This window comes from Phocoena sinus, chromosome 5 (assembly GCF_008692025.1).
Source record: "Phocoena sinus isolate mPhoSin1 chromosome 5, mPhoSin1.pri, whole genome shotgun sequence".
NCBI lineage: Eukaryota > Metazoa > Chordata > Mammalia > Artiodactyla > Phocoenidae > Phocoena > Phocoena sinus.
Genome location: NC_045767.1, coordinates 117,221,575 through 117,245,323, shown reverse-complemented (window position 1 = coordinate 117,245,323; position 23,749 = coordinate 117,221,575). Strand labels below are relative to the sequence as shown.

At 37.8% G+C, this 23,749-nt stretch overlaps 1 protein-coding gene across 4 annotated transcripts in view; it reads right to left on the bottom strand.

Annotated features, from left to right (window-relative positions):
- INPP4B (inositol polyphosphate-4-phosphatase type II B) overlaps positions 1-23,749 on the bottom strand; it is a 323,827-nt gene that overhangs the window by 6,765 nt on the left and 293,313 nt on the right. Inside the window, exon 20 of one of the 4 annotated variants that reach the window (XM_032632712.1) lies at positions 53-227. The exons of the other annotated variants lie outside the window; for them this stretch is intronic. Coding sequence (XP_032488603.1) covers positions 53-227 — 175 coding nt within the window. Of the gene's footprint in view, positions 1-52; positions 228-23,749 lie in introns of those variants that run through there. 4 annotated transcript variants of the gene reach the window in all.

Here is a 23,749-nt window from a genome sequence, read left to right as displayed (position 1 = left end):
TAATTTAAAGTCCATTGTCAGTTGTAGAAAAGAAAGGAGTACAACATAAAACTTATTGGTATTTGGCTAAAAGTAATGCAAGACTTAAAATAAGCCACACAACTAGCAGGTGTGAGCTGACAAGCAGCAAGGCGACGGGATAGAAGTGTCGAGAAGTTGGCTTGTTATCAGTTAGACAGCCTGTTTCAGGATCATCAGATTCATTCAGTGCTCCCTGGGTTTGTCTGCTGTTAAACGGGGGGTGGGGGGGGGGGGAGTTAGGGGAGAAAAGAAAATAGTATAGCGTTCACACAGTAAAGAAACTCAACCTTAAATATCCTGAAATACAACACATTATCTTATATAATACAGCAGTTTCAGATGAAGTTTTTATGCTAAATAGCCCCAAATGCATCCTGCGTATTTTTTCCAACTGGGCTTTTGTGCAAAAAGGAAGAGAGAAATGCTATGATGATATTCACATGGGTTGAACATGTATATGCACAAGGAAGAGTCAGAGAAGCATGACGGGGCCAATAGACAAGGCTACATGAATAAAACTAAAATATGGATCAGCCCATAAAAATAATCTGATAAGTACATCTTTGGAAAATGAAATGAGAAACACAGTATGTAGTGAAAGAAACGGACGTGTCTGGCACATTTAAACACACTGTCTATTGTTACTGTACCTATATAACGTATTTAAAGTTATAAAAATGATTAATGGAAATGGCTTGGTATTTAAAATGAATGAAATATCTGACATGTCATCCTTGCCAGCCATAAGACTAGTTTAACCAAACCCAACTCAGCACCCTTTCATCGGTTCAGCTCATAAATTATGTTGTTCTGCTCATCTTCCTAAAATGAAGCCAAATCTATCTCCTATGGACTCTCCAGATCTGAAAAGAGATCCATATTTACAGAGTACATGTTGAAAAATAAAAGATTCTAAATTTCCAGGTTGTGTATTTTCTGTAAAAGTGAAAAATAAGCATTTGTAATTGGGCTTAAAAGCAGTTCCAATTACGGCACATCTGAAATCTGCCATACTGATGTAAGTTGAAAATACCAATGCTTTTCTACGGTATAGTTCATCAGTATTCAGAGTATTCAGAATTTCAGTCACTCGCAGTTGTCAAGGAGTTTTTGATCTCTGTCAGCTCCTCCAGGTTTTGAGGCAGAAAGCCAGCTGTTGCTTGGTCTATGAACAGGGCTGTATATGCAAAGGTACCTTCTACACAAGCCCCTTAGCATCCGTGACCCCCTTTCAACCAGTTGCAGCTTCTGAAAACCTCCTACACAGAGATGTTTTTGACCTGGTGTCAACCACATCCAGTGGCCACATGTGGACAAACAGCAGTGGTAATTATTTCAAACAGCGATCTCAGTTTAAAACACCAAATTAATCACGCTGGGCTGGGCTCTGGTGCTTCCTTGTTGTTCAGTTAAGACCTAAGGACTATGGCGCCAGTGTCAAAGTGAAATAGAATATTATCTGGAAAATGAGTGGTTTGTTGAGTGAAAGGGAGGGCTGCATAATTCCTATTGTCAGTTGTACTTGGTTACTTGTTTAACTTTCTACTGCTCACTAGGTAGGAAACATGCAGTAGATTTTAAAGTATGGATACCTTTGAATGTGACTAAGAAAAACTTCCTTGTCCAATATTATTTCTCTAATATCATCTTCACTAACGCTCCCTCCTGTCCATTATTAAGATGAAGGTTATCTGTAGCAAATCTTAAGCTTGTTAAAACTTTCGTTCCTTTGCTTGTTAAGAGAGCAGTACAGAGTCTCCTATATCATTTATCTATCTATCTATCTATCATAATATAAATATTAAATTCTGATTACAAATTTAGGTTAAATATTAACCACAATCTATCAATAATAGTATAGAAATACTCTTTCTTTCCCAGTGGGACCACCTGTAGACAGGCTCTGGCTGAGGAACAGACAACTGGCCGACCAGTAAGTTGAAAGGATCTTGTAACCGTCCTTACTCCAAATACAGGGGACTCATTCATACCAGATGGCTTTTTTGCCCTACAACTGTCAGAGCACATTTAATATTTTCCAAGTCTGCTTGTTGAATATGCCTTCCAAGTAAAAAGTGCTACATTAAAAGATTTCTTTTTGAGGGGCAGTTTTATAATTGAATTAATTTGTTGCTTACTAACTGCAATCTCTGGAGATTAGAATAATAGATTAAAAACGCCTCTGACATAGTCATTCTATTATTCAGCTGAAATTTGAAAGCAACGTAGCCTACAAGCCTGCCACAGCACATAGAGCTTGAGGCCCTGACTATGTCACCGAGGGGACACAGGTGCTCTTGGGGCTGCTTCCTTGCTTCCTGCTAAGAACAGCACAAATGGTTATTTCTTCAGGGCCACAAATGAATTTTTCAGCACTCTGCTAGTGTGAATGCAAAGGATGTACTAAGTAATAACATTAGTCATTTCCTCCCTGGGAGATTATGACAAATAATTAATTAGTGGCTGCCTTGCACAGTACCCCGATAATCCAAGGTCATTAGTTTTAGCCATCACTGACTGGTAGATCACCATGGAAGCAAATCACAATGTTGTTTCCACTGAAAATGTGACATGATCTGACATTTAAGGGCAGTTACTGAATCTGGAGGATAGAAAATGATTTTCTTTTCCTTCAAAGACCTGTCAAAGCAATCACTTAAAATAGAAACAAGTAAAAGGAAATGTCTCACTCTTAAACACATCACTGCCTACACAAGGAGACATTTCCTTCAATAAAACCCAACGTGTGTGACTTGATGATATTTGCTTATTTCCCCCTCTTTTCTGTCAGCAACTATGGCTGTATCCTAGATCACAAGTCTCCCACTATAGGTATCCTCTCAAATCAGTCAGACCTCTAAAGATAAAAGTTAGAATCCTCCTATCTCCCCCTGCTGGGTAATTATTCATGAATAGTATTGTTATTTGACAGTTTATTCCTTTAACCACTACAGCTCTTCAAGCTCCCTTAAAGGAAAATTACCAGTTAAAACTGAATTGAAAAATCTTTCCTTCTGACGAGAAAGCTGATTTCCTTCCGTGCTAAAATGAGATTGTTTCATGTTTCGTTACATCCAAGTTCGGAGCTATAGGCACACCATCTTGAAATGCTGAGCCAAGATTTTAGAGCCAGTATCTTACAGAACTTTATTTGAGTCTACATTCATCTGATAAATCGATCTTAATAGAGCATCATGTTTCAGGCTCTAGAATGTTGGATTGTGTCAGATTTTAAACTGGCAGATCTGTGTAAAAACGAACATAATGTAGGTCTTTATCAAGAAGAGCTTTGAGAGTGGTACCTACATCATAAAATCAGAGATGCTTCAGATGTAGAGTGACTTTAAAAAGTCTTCAAGTTGAATTACACATTTCATAGATGAGAAAACAAATGTAAAGGCCTTGCCTGGGCTTCTACAACAGCAAGTTGCAAAAAAGGATCCTGAATATGTAGTTTGCCTGGTTCACAGTTTGCTTAAATGATAAAAAATAAGAGAAGAATTTTTTGTTTTCAGTTTAGATCAAGGTCCAGTGTGAAATTTAATGACTCAAAATACTCTTAGATGTCAAATTACCTACCAAAACTTTCCAAAAATTTAATTTATAATTAGAATATTGAAAGTATATTTCCAGGACTTTTGGAAAAAACTGTGCAACTGTTTTAAACAGAGGGGAAGTTTTAATAAAAGAATATCAAGGTTGGGATAATTTCCACTGGCTTAGAATCAAGATTAGCCTTGGTGGCTACTGAATCACCAGCAGCATTTAAAATGATATCTTCATTTTAACTGAATTTCAGAATCTAATTCAAAATACATTAGGTCAACAACAGGAAAAGCCCCTAAATTAAGAAATTACTTAGAAGACATAAGACTATGTCACTGCTTGTAATGTCCAGGTCATAGAGTGCGTCCAATAATCATAGACAAGTTTGCTACAAAAGAAAGAGCAGTATTATGAAAATCGCACTCAGAGGAAGGAGTCCTCCCCATAGGGCACTGCATGCACTTCTGGACATGACAGTCTAAGGGGAGGGCTATTGTGAACTAGAGGATACCAGAGCATGGTCACCAGGAAGATGACAGTGGGCTTGGGAACCTGGCAAATCGGAAAAGACTGAAGGCTACGGGAATGAGAAGAATTCCATTGGCTTAGAGAACAGGAACATTTATAGTTAAGTGGTTGTTGAGTTCAGATAGTCAAAGATTCAGTAGTTTAAAGTCTGGGCAACTTGCAAATCAATGGAAGTGTTTGAAGTAAAGAAAGAGATCTCTCATGTATCATATCCAATCATGTGATAGCTGCTTTATAGATATTATCTATTCATTCCTTACAAACAGTCAAACTGGTTAGAATTATTATCTCCACAGGTGAAAAAAGGATTATAAAACCTGTGCAAGTAGCAAACAGGGAATTTTTATCTTTGTCTGTCAAATGGAAAAACCATATGCCTTCTACTTTATGATTGTGATCCTTTGAGCACAGATTTCTCGCTACCTCTCAGAAACCGGCAGGTGTGATTACTTGCTAGTTGCTAGATTAGATTAAGCAACTTCTAAAATTACTTTCATCTCTACCTTCCTGTGATTCTTTGATTCTGTTAAAACATAACTGACTCTAGACTCTAGAGATGCATATTTTTTCTACTAATAGAATAGGTGACAGTTCAATAAGAAATAGGGTACGGGGCAAAAATCAAAGAAGGCAAAGCATGTTGACACTGTATTTAATCTCGACAGTGGTTCTCACTCATTCTTATTTACTTTCAGAATTAAAAAAAAAAAAGTGACATATTTCATTGTTTAATTCTCCCCGGTATCACTTTTTACATTCTTCTTCCAATTTCACTCTTTTAGTTTTACAAAGTGCCTGGAAAATAGGAATATCTTCTTGTCAGAAGAAGCAAGGCTCCAGGTAGTGACACTTTCAGATAATATTTAACATTGCTTTGAAAAGAAAGTGCAGGTGCCCAAAAACAACAACTCAAGACTGATGAAAGTGTTTTATAAAAAACTTTAAAAAGGAAAAAAAGAGAGAGAAAGAGAGAATGGATGAATTTGAAGTATAATTGCTTCCATCAGACCATTTTCAGAGAATTGATTCCAGTTTTGATCTTTGAATTTTAACAAGGTGAATACTTGGATGAGGTCCAGAAAGAAATATCATAAATGATTAAAGGGCTAAAGAAAAATGCTTATGAGGAAGTGTTTAAGGTTAATTTTGTTTTGATAAAAGAAGGCTAAATGAGATGCGACTGCTATATTTAAATATGTAAGACAGTGGTAAAATAATTTTTGAGGTATTAAATTGTGTTTTGCTCTCTTATATTTTAGGCTGTAGCATAAAGCATGTGCCTCAGGGATTTTAGCAATGCTGAAAGCAAGCGCTGTCTGAACTAAATAGATTTGTTGTTCTTTAATATTACGACAGAGAATATGAGGTGTCCATTGAGGGGGCAAAAGGATCTTTGAGGGTTGAAAGAGAAAAGAGCGGGAAACGGAGAAGGAAAGGGAGGGAGGGAGGGACAGAGAGGGAGACAGGGAGGGAGAGGGGGAGAGAGAGAGAGAGAGAGAGAGAGAGAGAGAAACAGTGGGGAGAAGACAAAGGGACAAAAGTTGGTGCCTGGAGGGTGAATCCCTGTGCATTGTTCTGTGTCTGTGCCTGGGGGGGTGGGGTGGGGTGGGGAGTGGCGCAGTATGGAGGGCCACAAGATGCATCTAGGGAGGCTCTCCCTAAGTCACTGGTCCACCTTGCCAAAGGTTCCCTTGTCTTGAGCTTGGCTTGGATGTAAGGAAATGAAGGGGCTTAAAGATACCATAATGAATAGGAAATGGGCACATCAGCAGCTGATGACAGATACCGACAAGCCTTCCAGAAGTTTCAGTGCAAGATAAGACCCGTGGCAAGAGGAAAAGCTCAAAATAATAGAGACTGACTTTCCACCAGCCTGGTTGGACAGGAGCTGAAATGTGGAATGAAGTTTGTTTAAGGAAATTATTTTAAAAGTAAACAAAACCAAACCATATACCTTAGTTCGTAAACAGGTAAATAGGGTGCTTCTACAAAGAAATAGGTACTTAGATGCGGATGTATACCTATAACTCATTTTCTATTTCCCATGCAGTGTTATTCGCCTTTCTTTGTACAAGAGCTCCTACAGGATGACTTAGTTTTAATGGCTTCAAAATAACAGTTAGAGAGAAGAAACCAGACTAGTCACTAAAACATTCTGTAACTGTGTTTGTGGCTAAAGTACTTAAAAATATAAACAACCCTTGTCTCACTGCTCTAGTTTGGCACTCTCCTGGATTGGGGAGAACTTTTATACCCCAGTGAAGAGGAAAGTAACAAGCAGAAATATAAGACTTCTGATTCCGTTCTTGTTAAGTACCAGGCAGAGAATAATGAGGTAAGTCCACTGAGAGCCAGATTTCCTGGCAGGGCTGTCCTTAGCTCCCAAATAAAAATAAAAGTCCATATATGCTCATGTTATTATGAAAGTAGCTCGGGAAAGTAGCGGGTGTCAGTAACAACAGATACCCATTAGGAACGTGTAACAGGAAAAAACATCAGCCCAGCTTCCCAACATCTATTTGATTAAGTTTCAATCTTCCCTTTTAAAGGGAGAATGTTAAGATCTACCCAATAGGATTATTGAGAGATAATGTAAAGGCACCTGCACCTACCACATTCCTAACAATATGTATAAGTAAATAGGGAAATAAAATGTCCCTCTCTAGCCCTCCTTTTGTTAAATCTCAGTTTCCGTGTGGACAAGAAGTACCTTGACGAGATGTGCAGCTGCTCAGTCCCAGCTCTTTCTCCTCTAGCTCTCTCTAATGCTGAAGTGCCCCCGGGATTTAGGACAGCACACTTTACCTTCCTGTACTATATATACTGCCCTTAGGCAGTATAGAAGTCAACCAGTCCCATGACTTAACTATCATTGTATGACGATGAATCTTAAATTTCTCTCTCTACCATACATCTCTTCTCTGAATTAGACACATATATTGCATCTTCACTTGGATGCCTAATAGACATTTTAAGGTAATGAAGCATGGCAGAATATGCCACCCCCATATATGCCACATTGGCATGAGGATTATTTTGAGCTAAAGGCACTTGAAAAAATAGCAGGTGCAGGAGGAGTGCTCTGACCTCCCCTTTTCTTCCTGAAAGCAGGAGATAAAATTCCCGCGTGAAAGATGCCCTCTCTCTACCAGCAGGAAAGAAACATTCGTATCACCAGATATGGGGAGTCAATGCTGAGAGAATTCTATACAACAGAGCTAGATGAAAGAATTCTTATCTTCCTTTAGCACCACACCCCGAGTCCCCATATATTTCAGTTATTTTTCCACAATTGCTTTTATTTTTCCAATTGATATTATAAATTATAAATGATATATAGTATAAAAGTATTTAGGTTTTGACACTTCTTTGGGTCTTCATTTTCTGGTGAGAATTGCCATGTATATGTAAAATGTGTATGCTTTTCTTCCATTACTCTGTCTTAGGGCAGTTTAATTCTCAGGCCCAGCCAGAGACCCTAAGGGGGCAGAGGAAAAGTCTTACTTTCAGTCCAGTTTCAAGGTCACATCTTAACTTGAGTCCGCCCCCTCTGCCACCATTCCACATCAGCTCCTCCCTTCTTTCGCATCACAGAAAGTGACACTCACCACTCTCAGACATTCATGTTAAGCACCTCAGTTCTCCCTGATTCTTCTGCCCTCTTTACACCCCACATCCATCCATCCATCCATCCATCCATCCATCCATCCACCAATCGGACCACTTGGCAGCATCTCTACTGCTGCGACCTGCCTGTGACCCTCTGTCATCTTGCTTGTACTAACAGAAACCGTTTTCCTACCTTCACTACTCTTGCTGCTCTATTAAGTTTCAGTAAATCCTGATGTACCCATTTAGACAAATGGCAAAGCAACGAATGCGCTCTTCTGGTCGTATCCTGAAACCACTTCCCAAAGAGCTTTTACAGAATGAAAATCCAGCTGCATCTCCGTCTCCCATAGGGAGCCAGGCTTGTCAAAATAGCAGTGGTGCTAATCCATCTGCAAGGAGATGGAAATATTTTCAACTGCTCAGCACTGAGACAAAGCTCCTGAACCATAAAGAAGTTGTTCAGCTATATCTTCTTTTGCCACAATCTCTTGGGTTTCTCAGGTTTTTCAATCTCCTCCCATCCCCGCCATTTCTATGGGATTCCAGTCAGCGAGGTAAATCCTGCCAACCTTTTTCAGTGGTGAACTCCTGTTTTGGGTTATCCCTGTTGCATCTGAAATGGATGGAGTTGACTATGGACCAGTATCAACATCACCACCGCAGTATCAACATTATTACACATTCATTTCCACCTCATCTTGGAATTGGACACGCCAAAAGAATCAGTTTAGAGTTTCTGCCCCTGGAATTGTCATTATCTTCTCTAGGAGGATAGGGTCTCTCTGTTTCTCCCCCTTTCAACCTTCTCCCATTTCTATCCCCAGCTCTCCCTTTATTCCCACCATCCCAAGCAAATAGCACATCGCTACAATTTATTTTATCAACTTCTGGAAGTCAAGGCTTATGAAAATCATTGTGAAAGAGAATAAAAGGCATTCAAGAATCTTAGAGTGTAGTTTTTGGATACAACAAGTGCATGGCTTAAAAACAACAGTTACACAACTGTTACACAATGACAGACTATAAAATATAAAATCCACCAAGGAGGAAGAACCCCAAGGTGTAACTCGAAGTGCTTTTTACATATATTATCACTAATATCTGCTGCAAGGATTCAAAGATCAGGGAAGGCATCTTAGAGAAATAAACTTTTGTGATGGATGATGAAGGCCGAATAGAATTTCAATAGTTAGAAATTGGATGGGGTTGGGGGGATGTAAATAACATGGAAAGGCACGGAAACAGAAGAATGTCAGATGCACTTGGGAATGACCCACACTCTGCTTTGGCTGTAATCGGGCAGCAGGAAATAGCAAAAGCAGGAATATTAAAATTAGGATACTTTCTATTTTTGTAGCTTATCTATTTTAGACATTTTCTAAAATAAACACATATTTTGTGGTAAGAAATTCAACTACATTGTTTTAAAATGATACGGGGCTATGTGGCAAATGTTTGTGTCGTCGGTAAAAACTTAGAATTCTCGGGGCTTCCCTGGTGGCACAGTGGTTGAGAGTCCGCCTGCCGATGCAAGGGACACGGGTTCATGCCCCGGTCCGGGAAGATCCCACATGCCGCGGAGCGGCTGGGCCCGTGAGCCATGGCCGCTGAGCCTGCGTTCTGCAACGGGAGAGGCCACAACAGTGAGAGGCCCGCGTACCACACACACACACACAAAAAGACATCCAGCTATCTTCTACTGATACAGATGGATGCTTCCTCTTGTTTTTCTGTTCAATTCTGGGTATTTCTTTGCCTTTTTAAAATTGGTTTGGTACTAATCTAAGTTATAAGCAATTGGCCATGGATCTTGATTAATTTCCCTTTGTGACCTATACCTCTCAAGCCCCTCTAAGGATATAGAATACAATGCCATGAGAATAATATTTCCTAAGATATTTGTGATGAAATGAGTTGGGAAAATGCTGAGTTAAAAACTCAGACAGGACTGCTTATTTAAGTATTTATCCAGGGAATATTTTTTGAGTACCAGCTTTGTGCCTTGAATAGTTTGAACTGTCCACAATCTAAGAATAAAAAGAAAGAGGAAGGGGCAGTGATATAGAAAAAGTTGATGGATCCCGAAATGACAGAGGCCCCAAAACTCCTGGCTAAAGAAATTGAACATTACTCTCTACGTAGTGGGAGTCACATGACTGAAGTTGAACTTCAGGAAAAACTCTTTGGGAGGAAATGTGTAAAATAGATTAGAAGGTGAGGGACTAGAGAAAAGAGCAAATAAGAGCCTACTGCAGTGGTCCAGGTAAAAAGTAATAAAGGTCTGGAGTAAAGCAAAATAAATACAAATGAATGAGAGACTATATATACGATAGATGGGGAGGTGGGGTGAATCAACATCTTGAACCTGCCCTGTAAGAGTGACAGACAGAGGTAGCAATTATAAGTCGTAAGACCCAGGAGAGAGTATTTTATCTCAGATACATTTCTTTCCTTCTCTGTCTGCTTTTGTAACTACACTGATGCAGATAATCAGATCGAGTCTAACAGAGCCATTATTTCTGTCACCTGCAACCATTTTCTGCAATAATTCTTGAAATGGCTGTGCTGTTTGCCAAACAGATGGCTATCGGGGAGAGCACAAAACATCACTCCGAGCCAACCATAGTAATGGCTTCGAGTCAAATCTCTGATTAAAATAAACAATGTGTCAGTAGTCTCATTCCAGTAGAACCAAAAGAATTCTAAGGGCACCACAATTTCCTTTTCCATCCATTTGGTTTGTACTTTTTTCCACATCCGTCAGAAATCATATTCTGTATCGACCCTCTTCTGTTCAATTGCGTAAGTAAGACACGGAGACCCAGAGCTTAGAAAAAAGGGCCTTTTTTCCTACTTTCCTCTTGTTTAGGCTCCCTCTGAATTGCTTAAAGCTTTTCTTCAACTCAGATTGTTGGAGCTAGAAGGGAACCTTAAAGATCACCTTGTCCAACCCGTTCATTTTTCAGATGAGGAAGCAGAGGCCTCCGGAGGAGGACCAAGAACTCATAAGTCGTCCACGGGGTGCAGAGCTGGGATTGTGTGCAGAACAATTAGCTTCATGACATTCTTCAGTCCTCACATAATGAAACAGAACCTCCTCTCACGCCCCATCCCTAACAGAGAGGAAGGAGCCCTTTTCTCATTCCTCAGGCTTTGTACACTGTGAGGACAAGGCGTCTGGCACCTTGTTTGGGGGAAATGCCCCTGGGCTTGGGAGGGAGCAGAGCTGGAGACTGTCCATATATGACTCACTGTGATCTCACTGTTCCTCAGAAATCCCTATGGTACTTTGGTTCCTTTTTCTAGATAATTATGTGTCAGCTGCTGTTCCAACTCACAAACCACTGAGAATTCCAGGAAGGAAGAAAACTAATGGATGGGTTCCTGTAACACTCATTCATAAAGCATCAACTAAGCTCATAGAAAGTTAATAATAAAGGTGACCACTTATTGAGTGCTGACTGTTTCACGAATGCCAATCACTTAACCCTAATGATCTCCTTTAACCTTTACACCACTTCTGTGAGGTAGGTACAAAGATTCATTTTGCAAATGGGACAACTTAGAGACACTAGGTAGAATATCCAAACTTACACTGGTAATAGGGGTAGAGTTAGAACGTGAATCTGGTTCCTCCTGACTCCTAAGTCTGTGCTCTTAACAACTGTGATATACTTTCCTTTTCTACATTCTGCATTGCGCCAGAAACTATGTAGATTATAGTACCTGGGTACATGGCCTTACAGTCTACCCAGGGCAGCCCGACATACCCAGAATTATTAGAGAAAAACATGTAGTATTGCCATACATGAAATAAGGGTTTTAAAAAAAATTTACCAGTTTATTATAAATGATAATAAAATGATAATATAGGATATTTCACGTGCTACAATATGAATGAAATATATGATACTGAAGATGATAACCCGATGAAGAGGTAATAGGGTGAGGTCCAGAGGGTCCCCAGCACAAGGAGTTTTGGTCCCTCACGGAACTGGGGTGTGTCACCTTCCCAGCATTTGGATGTGTTCGCCAATCTGGAAGTTGATCAAATCTCTTTGTTCAAGAGTTTTTATAGAGCTTAATTTCCAGCCCCTCCCCCTTCCAATCCTCTATTCTGTTGGTCTTTCTGATGACCAGCCCCATCTTGATGCTCTTTAGGGGTTCCAGTCTCAGAAATCTCATTAGCATAAACACCTATGTGCTCAAAAGGGATTTCTTTTTCTCTTTTTAAACTTTTTATTTTATATTATATAGAATTTGAAAAAGAACAGATACAGGTATATGTATAACTGAATCACTTTGTTGTACACCTGAAACTAATACAACATTGTTAGTCGACTATACTCCAATATAAAATGAGATAAAGGTTTTGAATCTAAAGAGTTCTCAGTGTGGGCTTAGGCTTAGGGCGACCACACATCCCAGTGTGCCTGGGATAGCCCTGAGTGAGATGGAGGGAAGGAGAGAGGACTTCTAGGTATTAACAAAGAAAAAAAAGAAAACAGATAGACGCAAGGATTTGTGGTGTTTGTTTGTTACATGTTTACTGAATGAGAGTGTAGGGGCATGTATTTATGTTAAAACATGGTGAAAAGATGAAGGAGAGAAACAAGGCGTGGTCCAACAAAGAGATAAGGACATGAAATGACACTACAAGATTATATGTTTCTACACACTATACTTGGGTTTTAGAAAAATTAGTTTGAAAATACTATGCAGGGTAGATTGAAGTAGAGAGATTGGACGCAGAAAAACCAAGAAAGAGCATATTGAAATAATCAAGGTGTGAGGCAAATAAGAAAAGACCAGGGTGGCAGAGAGAACCTGTCAAAGCCAAAGACATGTCGAAGGGAAGAAATGGAAGAATTTCAGTCAACAAACAAGTAATTAAGCCTTACATCACTGTTTATGATTATATTGGTCCCAACTTCTACGTGCCATCATCATGGGCAGTGAGAGAACAATGCAGGATTGCCTAGCGCACTCGTGATGCTTTGGGTCTAAGGGGCAGCGAGTTGAAATAACAGCACACGCTACCCAAAGTTTTTATACTCGTTTAAAAAAATAAGTGATGGGAGAATTGTATCATATAGCACAGAAAGTACAGGCAAACTGAACTGCTTTCACATGCAGTTTAACTTCAGCAAAACAGTATCATGTCACAGGAAAGGAATTATGCTAACTCAAATTTTGTTGGTTTTGTTCTGTGTAATTTGTATATTTGTTTTGGCTTTATAGTTGTATAAGTGCTAAAGGCATGAGGAGTTCATACCTGGTTTTATGTTTGGCTATATGTTAGTAACATACTAAAAATAGTTTATGTCAGAAAGGAAAGTATATAATAATTCTCTCTTCTTAAAGAGGTCAACACATGACTCAAGTTTGAGATATAGATCTAATACGAATATGATTGTTATTTACATCTCTGGCTTTGACAAGGAAGTAGTTATCAGTGATGTTCAACTGAACAGTTTAAGTGGCCTGATGGATGGGAGTCAAATGACGAAGGGCTAGGAAGAAAATATGGGATTAAAAAGCAACAGCAGCAGTTGAGATCATATCAAGAAGTGTATGTTATGTATGACAGGTTCTGAAGGAAAACCATAAACTAAAGCAATACAAGCAGTAAACCCAGCTATATAAGCTATGATTGATACTCAAGACTTAGTGCAGTGTTGCACTTAGCTAAAAGATGGGTTTTGTGGTTATGTGGTGAACATTAAATATATTTCTTTCCAGAAAGGTGAATATATCAATAGGCAGGAATTAATTTTATGGTCAAATTAATAAATGACAATTTGAAAGATTCATTAAAAGGTAAAGTCTTAAGAAATATGGAAGACAATCCAGGTGACGTTATCTAATTACCCCAAATCACAAATCAGTTAACAGAATGTCCATGGATCATATCCTTGTGCCATTGATTTAGGAGCTGATTTTATGACTTTTAGTCAGGTTGTTGAGCTCCAGAGCCACATGGCTAAAATACTGACTTTCATTCTTTTAATTCCTTCCTCTAAATAAAAGCAAATAATTCATTGAAAGGCAGTTGCCAAGAAATTGGTTAGGGGATCATGGACGCCTGACTTTGTATAAATAAAATCCCAAAGTTAATCTAGGTACAAACTAAGATTCTTATAGGGAAACAAGAAGCTAAAACTTATCGGGACGCTTATCCTTCAGTTTTAGAGAATTGTATCCTAATGGATTACATTTTAGTAAAACAGGAATTAGCTGTCGCTCTCATTACTTCCCATTGGAGAAAGATTAATAAAAAGTAAACAGCTGATTGAAAGCCAGAATACAGATTATTAGCCTATGGATTCCTATTTCTATAAATTATTAGGTTTTTAAAAAAATTCCAGGTAGATAGCACCGTACATATTATATAGTGATTCTATATTTCTTTATAGCACTCTGCTCATATACTGGTAAGACAATCCTGGGTTTGAATCTGTCTTTGCCTCTTGCTACCTGCGTTACTTGGACAAGCTACTTAATTTTGCTAAACTTTAGTTCTGTCATCTTTAAAATGAAGATGATAATAATATTGTCACATACAGGTTAATATGAAAGTTAAATACACACATATACATAAACAAACACGTACACGTATAGTATATTTAGCATACCAAACATATATTATGTGCTCAATAAATGGTAGATATAATTATTGGTGTCATTACATATATTGCTAATTATTTATTGAATAAATGGCAATGAAATAATCTACAAGGTCTTTTACTAATGGCTAATGAAAAACATACAATGTAACGAAGAATCATCTCTATGAAAGTTGCAGTGCACAGTAATGATTTTAAGGAAAGAGTATTTAAGAATTATTTCAAATAATACTTTGTTCTAATGATTTATACATTCTAACAATGCATATTGTATTACTCTCTCTAAACAGTTTTCTAAACTTTACAAGTACAAATTTGATGGGCTGTTGGACAGTTTGATTCTTTTGAACCAAAAGATATTTTATTTGTAGAATATTGCTTGCTTGCTTTTATTATTACACGTTATGGTGTTTATTTCTCTTATGTTTCTAGTCCGTGTTTAATTTAACCATATATAACAAAAGAACTAAGTCGCTCAATCTTATAATTCATTGTAGTCTACCTGAAATAACCATTTAATTCTGATGTTTTTTTTTAAACATCTTTATTGGAGTATAATTGCTTTACAATGGTGTGTTAGTTTCTGCTTTATAACAAAGTGAATCAGCTCTTCGTTTTCCTCTTTCTGACTTACTTCACTCTGTATGACTAGGTCCACCTCCCTACAAATAATGTTCTGCTATAATACTTTCAATCAAAAATCATTAATATATATTTGGATTTTTGTTCAAATATTTATACCTTGAATAATTATAAGTATTCAATTTAGATAACGATAATTAAGAGGTTGGATGCATACTAAGTTATTAAAATGCATAATGGTTTCTAAAGAGAAACTCTTTTATTATTAAACTAGTTCATTTATTCCCTAGGAATTACTTATTTAAAATTTGTTTCTCCAGAAATTGCTACCTGATCACTTAAGTATAAGCCATGTTCTTCTACGTTAATAAATATAAACTAAAGCACTCGCATATAGGTATAAATTAAACACAGAGGTTTCTTTTTCTTCTCTCTACTTCTCCTTTAAAAGGTATGTATTTATAAAATAACATTAATTCTCTGAAAACTCCTACAGTCAAAGAATACATTGAATGCTTTCATTAAATATCATTTTGAAAATAATGCCTTTATCTTATCTACTGGCCAAAATTTACAGTGCTTAAATTGCCTAGTTTCCTAAGACAGAATTTCCCATACTGTGTCCCATGAGTTCCGATGGATGCGTAGCACTGGGTTAACAAAAGTCAAGCTTCTTTATAGTGGAGTTTTCCTAGGACATCAATATATAAATGTGTTGGGGGCTTTGGGGAGCCAGAAACATGCTAGTTCTTGGACTTGAGCAGGTGTTTCTCAGGAGGTCACTCCGTAGATTTTTGTTAAAGTGCGTGCAAAGGACAGAGTGCTTCAAGGACCCAGGGGTTGGGAGGAAAAGGGCTGTGGAGAAGGAAAAGGCCAGGAAATGAGTGATCACACGATGGGTCACTGACATGTTCTCAAGCACATAGGAGGGGACTGATCAGATGTGTGTTTCAACATGAATATGAATTCTACACAGAGGATGAGTTTCTAGTAGGCACTCTGGGGAGGGGGTTTTGTGAGAAATGGTAATGCCTGATCCAAAGCAGATGCTAAGTAGATGCCAACATGCTGTGTTATTAATAGAAAGGAAAACTGTGTGTTTCCAGACACTGGTGATAGTAGTGCCAACCTTGGTACCTGATTAAGAAGCATGAGAGATCCTGACTCATATTCTTTGTCCCGGTGGCGGGCCACCACACTCTCACCAAGAAAAGTCAAAATTGCACCTGTAGTCATGGGCCAGCTTCTCAAAAAATACTTTAGATATGCTTGAATGTTTAACTCAGAATCTACCCACATCTTTCAATCTCTAAGAAATCATGGAGAAGATAACCTACATGTAGAAAATTGTGGAATGACAGTGAGTTACTAATTAGCAATCTCTCTACCAGAGAGTAAAAATGATACAGTAAGAACCCCAACTCAGGTCTTTCTTGTGTCGATTTTTTTTTACCCGGTGACATAAACTCCAGCAACCATTCCCTCATCTAGTGGAGGCTTAACTTATTCCTACTTGAATTCTGGCTTATTAAATGCATAAGTAGGCACAATCATTCATCCATGTTCACAAAATGGAATTCAGTGCTTTAGTAATAAAATACTAAATGATGCCTATGACAGCCAAAGGAATGAATGTGTCTTCCTAAAAGCCTAAATGGTGTTAGGGAACTATTTAGACACTGGGGAGATCTGTTCTTTTTTTTAAGAAATATTTTATAATTCTAATCAACGTATTGCTAAATGCACTTAGTGATATACATCATCAACCTTTGCCTTCATGTGTTTTCTTCAGATAACATTTGCTGACATTTTATGCATTAATTTAGAAACTTCTGAGGGAAATGTAGCTCTACAGGTCATTTAAAAAAATACTCTGATCATGCTATCATCATTCTGTCATCCTGTTATCTAGAAAGTAAAAGAGAACAAAACCTGCTGGCTGCCCTGTGGTCAGTGTAATAATTTGGGGAGTCTGACACTCCATTTTTCATCTGTTTCTGCAAAAGTGAATGCCTTCAGTGTAGTATCTGGAAACACTGCTTCTGTATCTGAACACTTTTATATGCACGTATGAGATAATCACTGCTGCAGGTTCAAGTTCATTGCAGTCTCATTTCAAGTTCCAGCTGGGAATTAAACTCAAATTGAGACTGGAATGGGTTTTGTTATCCTTATTGTGCCGCTTAGAGGAAGATGGTTCATGATGATAGAGTGATTGCCTCTGGGTCTGAAAACACAGAGTTTGACATCGTTCACTATATACACACACACACACACAGTAAACTAAAAATCAGATTATTCCACAGATAGTCCAGAGAGTCCCTTTTTTTTTCTTTTATTGAGAACTAACTTAATTGTGGGTGTCTGCTTGCCTGTATTAAGGATCTGCAACATTTATTTTAATATTTTTCCCATCTATTACTAAAACTAGTGCTGTGATTATAGGAGGCTGGGTAGTCACAAAGGATTCCTAAATCATGCTTAAATATATCCACAGACGGATGATGACATTGTCGAGTACTAAGTATTTAGGAAATGGAGATACCAACATACATAAGCATAATAATCTTTATTATGCACTGTTTGTAAAATAGGAATAGACGAAGGTCTTTACATCTGTGTTACTTTATTCAGAATGATCTGCTATACTGAATTTGCATGCATGCTTCACAATCATCTAATTTTAACTATAACCACTAGCTGAAGATGGCTTACTAAGCATTTTGTGACATAAGAGTGACCAAGTATATACCTGTGTGTATAATATCCTATTCACTAGTTTGAACTTTTCAGATTCTTGACTTGGTCTCATTATTTCAATTCATACTGCTTGTGGACCCACTCTGTGCATCTGTAATTCCAAAGTCACAGGAACCATGGAGCTAACTATTATGTATCCATTTTCCACAGCACAGTGCATTATCGTTGGATTGATAGTTAAATAGACCACTATTAATACTGACAATCACAGATTTCTAAGAAGCACCTAAAAAAAGATTTGAACTCTGCATTCCTTCTTGTCATTTATAATGATACACACAACTTTGAGGTACAAATGAACTCTGGACTTTTCATATGGAAGAGGCTATGGTAAATACAACCATCAACCCCAAATTCATAAAGTAAAGCAGGTCTTTGTCAAATAGGGAAGTTATTTTCTATCTTTTATCTGATTCTAATATATACTTTAAAGCTGATGAGATAATGCCTCTTAAGTTCTTGAAAATAGTACAAGTAAATAGCAGAAAGGAGGCAATTAATCTACCCACCTGTGTCCCACTCACAAACGATTTTAAAATAAACATTACTCTATCACTGGGCTATTATTCACCAGGTCGTGCTTTTTAATTCTTTTTCCTTAGAACATCTTTGAGGAAGCTATTTTAGGTCCAATTTGCTCTCTATTCCAACAGTCTCCAATAGTTCAAGAGACTAGCTACTTTCTAGTCCAATATTATGTTTAAAGCACTACAGAATTCATATACCACTCTCGCCTAACAATTATGAATGAGATACTCAGAGCAAGAAGGGTTTGAGATTTTAAAAAAGAGAATAGAAAAACTAAAATGAAATTCTATTTTGCAGAAGTAATATTTTTAATAAAATTGAAAAAACTTAGTCTAGTGTTACCACAAATGGGGAGGGTTCTTGCACAAAAATTCAATTATGATTATCTATTGCAAGCTGTCTGGCTCTAACACAAGCTTCTCCTCGTTCTTGGAATAAAGGATGGAGGTGAATTTGAGTAGTAATGATGTTTACAAGAATTGAAAGGGGGTCATATAAAACTGAATCTAATGGGAGAAATTAGGTTTTGGTTTGTATCACAGATTTCTAGCCCAGATATACTGTCTTGGCTGCCTCATTCTGACGAAGCCACTTATAAAGGGGGAAGGTGCAGACGGGTTAAAAATCATGGAGAAAACCTATGTATTTGCAGAGGGACAGGGGCTCCTAAACCTGGATACTTATAAAACTCATATTTCTAGTTTTTCTAAGGTCATTGCTTTCTCAGAAGTCATAGCTTGATAAAGTAATCTACTTTTATATTTACTGTCAATATATGCCAATCTTAGGTCTCTAGTAAACCGTGCTGAAAATTCGAGAGTAGTCAATAGCTTTTTTTCTTAAGAAACATCAGTGTCTCTTGTGGGTGAAATATGTTCCTTCTTAATTTACTTGTCTCATAATAATACCGAGGTCACCTTCTCTCTGAAGCCCCGACAGTATCCCACACTCCCCTCCCCTCACCTCTCTGGGAATTAACTGCTCCCTTAACTATGTTTCCAAAAGCAGTTTATATACAATACCATAAAAACGTAATCCACCATTATTTATTTGCATGTGATTCTCTCCCAAAAGGCTTTGAAGATTTTTGAGGACAAGAAGCACATCATATTCATATCTATATCTATCTATATATATATCTTTACCATGAAGCATTATGCTTAGTAAATAACATGCACTCAAAGATTGCTTTCTTCTTTGATATAAGAGAGTACTCAGAACCATCAATTCCTTAGAGTTAACGGCTTCTGCCATAGTGGAATAATGACCTGGAATAAAATGAAATACTTTGGGAGGAACAATGGCTAGGGTTCTGGTCAACCAAGAACAGCCTATGTAGGCCCCGTGCTGCAGAAAGAAGCAGAGCAAAGAAGCACGTCATCATCAGGCTGTAAATTTGCCTTTTGTGGTGGTAAACACACCTTGAGGGAGACGTGGCTCCAGCCCACCAACGGCACAAAATTGAGCTAGCTCAGGGGTCTGACTGTCCACTTCACTTTCCCCGCTTTGTACTTTGGGTGGGCTTTTATGAGAAAAAGGAACAATGCAGGTCCCTTGTAACTGCAACTCCTCACTGATATCCTGTTCTCTTTGACATCATTGCCCTGCTTGTTCGGTGGGGAACTGAAGTGAACTTGAACCAAGTCCAAATTGTCTATTTCACTACCTTGCAAACTGGGTTAAGACTTTGTGGTCTGGTTAGACAAACAATCAACCACAAATTGGTTCCAGAGTCATTACATGCTATGTACACATGACAAAGTTTTGGTTTTGTACCTTGCACGATTTTTCAATGTAGGTGTTTCATTGTGCCCAAAAAGACTGTCTCCATGAAACCTCTCTTTTAAATATTCATTTGTTTACTTATTTACATAGATGTCTGGTTAAAGAGCCCTTAAATTACCTAGTAATTAGATATCATTGTTTAGAAATATGTTCTATTATAAAACTCAGCCCCATTTCTTAAAGCATAGGAAATATATAATGTGGCCACCGTACTTATTTGGGCCACCATACTTATCTCATGGGTAAGGTTGACAAGAATAAAAATATATACATTTACATTTCATCACAAAATATCAATTATCCCAGTAGAGCTTGGGAGAAAGCTTGTTAGACAGCAGTATATATTATAAAGGACTACATGTTTCAATTTATTACGCAGTGAGACAAAATTCGTTTATAAAGGTCATGACGTTTATGGATCCAGGAACAAAGAGCTAAATATAGATCAAGAGAGACAGCCTAGGCTGTTAGAAGCATGGCCCTGGAGTCAGATGGCCTCAGACCGCTTGCTAGCTGTGAGGCATTGAACAAGTCACTGAGCCCCTCTGGCGCTGTTTCCTCATTTTAAGACTTAATCCTTAGGTTTAAAATAAAGTTTGGGGAAGTCGGTATTTGTCAAGTGCTCAGAAAAGTGTCTGGTACATAGTCAGTATTATATAAAGGAAGGAAGGGAGGGATATGCAGACCTTTGTCCTATTCTACTCTGTGTTCATATTCCATTTAGAACATGGTGTTTAATTCTGTTTGTAGTTATTTATGAAGGCCATAAAAACAAAGAATGCATTGAGAGATGGTGGCAATCTATTTTAGGAAGGGCAGAAGGAGTGGCATGTAATTTTACATCTTAAAGGGATTTAAACAATTAAGCAGAACATGGCATCCATCTTCAAATACTTGAGGGTTGACAAAAGGAAGGAGATACTGACTTACTCTATGCTGATCTAGGCAGATGAGTGGATTAATGCCCGGAAGTTCTAGAGTGACAGAGTTCAGCTTAACATGAAGGTAAATTTTATAAAATGTATAGCTGTCCGACTATGGAATGGGTTGATACACAAAGTGACAACCTCCCTCCTATTGGAAATGCACAAGTAAAGGTTAGCTGATAATCTGTCAGGGATGTTGTATAAAGAATTCCTGCCTTGGTTGGCAGGGTCACTAGGTAATCTCTAAATTCCTTTCCAAATGTTTCAGTGTTAAAATATCATCAATATGAAAAGTTACAAGTGCACAGAAATGGAGGTGGTTTGAAAACTGACTTCTAGGAGAATAACAATCAAGGCTTGAAAAATAACACTTTATTCTGTACCAAAAGCTTGTGGTCCTTCACCAACCCATGAAAGTAATGAGCAAAGTAAGTACTCCGGCATATTTGGGGGAAGTTGACGAGTCAACATATGGTTAGTTTCCGTTTCTCAATTTGTCTCATTTTGACAAGATAACACGATGGAATTTTGTTTTTGTTTTTTTACTTAATATTAAACATAGTTGTTGAAAGAGTAGTGTAAGAATGGGTATATCACAAGTCACAATGATTGGGTCATCTGAATCAAGGTGTAATTTACACACAAGATCAAATTAGGTCTAAGCGAAGCAAATATTAAATAATTTATAGACATATATATACACTTATATATTGCTCAATATCTATATCTTTGGCCTCAAAAGCAAGTCAAAGAGTAATGTTAAAAAAGTTCATTGCAATTTACTTTTTCATTTTAGTTATTTTATTTGGGTCATAAGTCTTACAAGGGTGCCAAATTCATTTTGAAAAAAAAAAAAAGTGGCTTTATTCTCTGAAGCGGATTTAGACTATTTCCTCAAACACAGGGATCTAACCTTGCCCCAGTCATTTCTGTTTAAATTCTCACTGTTGCTCAGAGAAGCACATCTTCTCACAGTGGAATCAGTTCAGGCTCAAGAAAGGAATGTCCTGTCTTACTCCAGCACGCCTGCTCTTGCAAACCATCACGTTACATTCAAGCAGAGAACCTTTCACTGAAGAACGTTCCACTGAAAAACCTTCCACCAAACTTAATTAAAGGGCTGGTATAGACTTAAGTACAATATCTAGATTAAGAAATAATTACTTTATTAGCCTATATTCACCTACCTAAGATTTTGCCAAGTTTTGGACTAGAAGATACCTAGCTTCCCTTTCCACATGGGTTCAACAGAAAAACATATTCTAGACCTCAGGTATATGTCTTGATATATGGAAAAAACCATGTTAAGATACTTGTTCAGATTCTTCAATAAATTTTTCCTTTTTTTTTTGCGGTACGCGGGCCTCTCACTGTTGTGGCCTCTCCCGTTGCGGAGCACAGGCTCCGGACGCGCAGGCTCAGTGGCCATGGCTCACGGGCCCAGCCGCTCCGCGGCATATGGGATCTTCCCAGACCGGGGCACGAACCCGTGTCCCCTGCATTGGCAGGCGGACTCTCAACCACTGCGCCACCAGGGAAGCCTTCTTCAATAAAATTTTTGACCTAAGTTGAAATACTATATTTTGCTCTTAGATATCTTGGTACTAACAGAGATATAAGGCCACACGAGGATAATGGCACAAAGGGTTTCTTTTATATGTGAATAAGAATGCTGCCTCAATAGTCATTTATTTATTTTTTGGAAGGGCATGGCAAGAATATTGGATTGCCAAGCATTTTCCTTTGGAGGAGAGGTCGACGTCTATGGGGAGTACAGACTAACTTCCTTGTAGCAACTTTTCTTTTAGCTGCCAAGGAAAATATTGAGTCCAGATGATCTAGCGAGCAGAAGGCCTGCCTCTGTAGGAGAGAGAAAGCTCTTCCTGCCTGGAAGACTCCTACCAACCACCCTGGCCGAGGGGTCCATGAGACATGAAAGTTGACATATGCCTTTACTTCATCGAACCTTACATAAATCAGAAAGCTTCTTTTTTCCCCTATCTTCCACACACATAGGTCCAGATTCTTTCAAGATCTTTTAGTTTTGCTTTTTCTTGATTGTGATAAAATGAATTAAATCAAAATTTTGCTTCCATTATTAATCAAACTCTAGGAGGAAATTAGCAGAGTTCAGCAACATACTAGCAAAATGTGCTAATACCATTTTCACATTTAGTTGGAGATAAGGATATTCAAAGGGCAATTACTAATTTTTAAATTACACTCAAAACTTAAAAAATACACACACATAAATTCATTTTTCATTAGCACTAATATATCAGCAGCCCCAAATTCTCAAAGCTTTTTAAAATATGGGATATTTCTCATTTTCCTTTCATCCCAGAGTCCACACCAAGATTGTTAGTGTTTCCTTCTTTTGTTACTCAAGCGATGTGAGTGAAGGTGGCAAAAGACACATAGACACATTTATCATAAAACTATATAAAGCAGATTGCAAAAAAACCCATAACTTTCTTTTACCTTGCCGTAAATAGAAACAAAATAGTTTCCATTTTCCATTATGATCTGAAACCGTAACCTCAGTAACATAAGGGTTTGATTTATAAAGGAACATCAAGTATTGCCCTTTGGGGAGGTTATAACAGACTACATGAATATCAAATAGTATTACTTTCTAAAAATAGATTTATTTAGCCCCCCAAATAAAGCTTCACGATTTAGAATTAATTTCCAATTACGTAGGGCATCTATACTCTTGTTCAGGAACCACACAATTTATTAGCAACTTTAAAATTATTAACATGGGCAATAAAATCATATTTATGTAGTCCAACCCCAGAGGAAAAAGATTAAACTTAGCAAATGCTTGTTGGA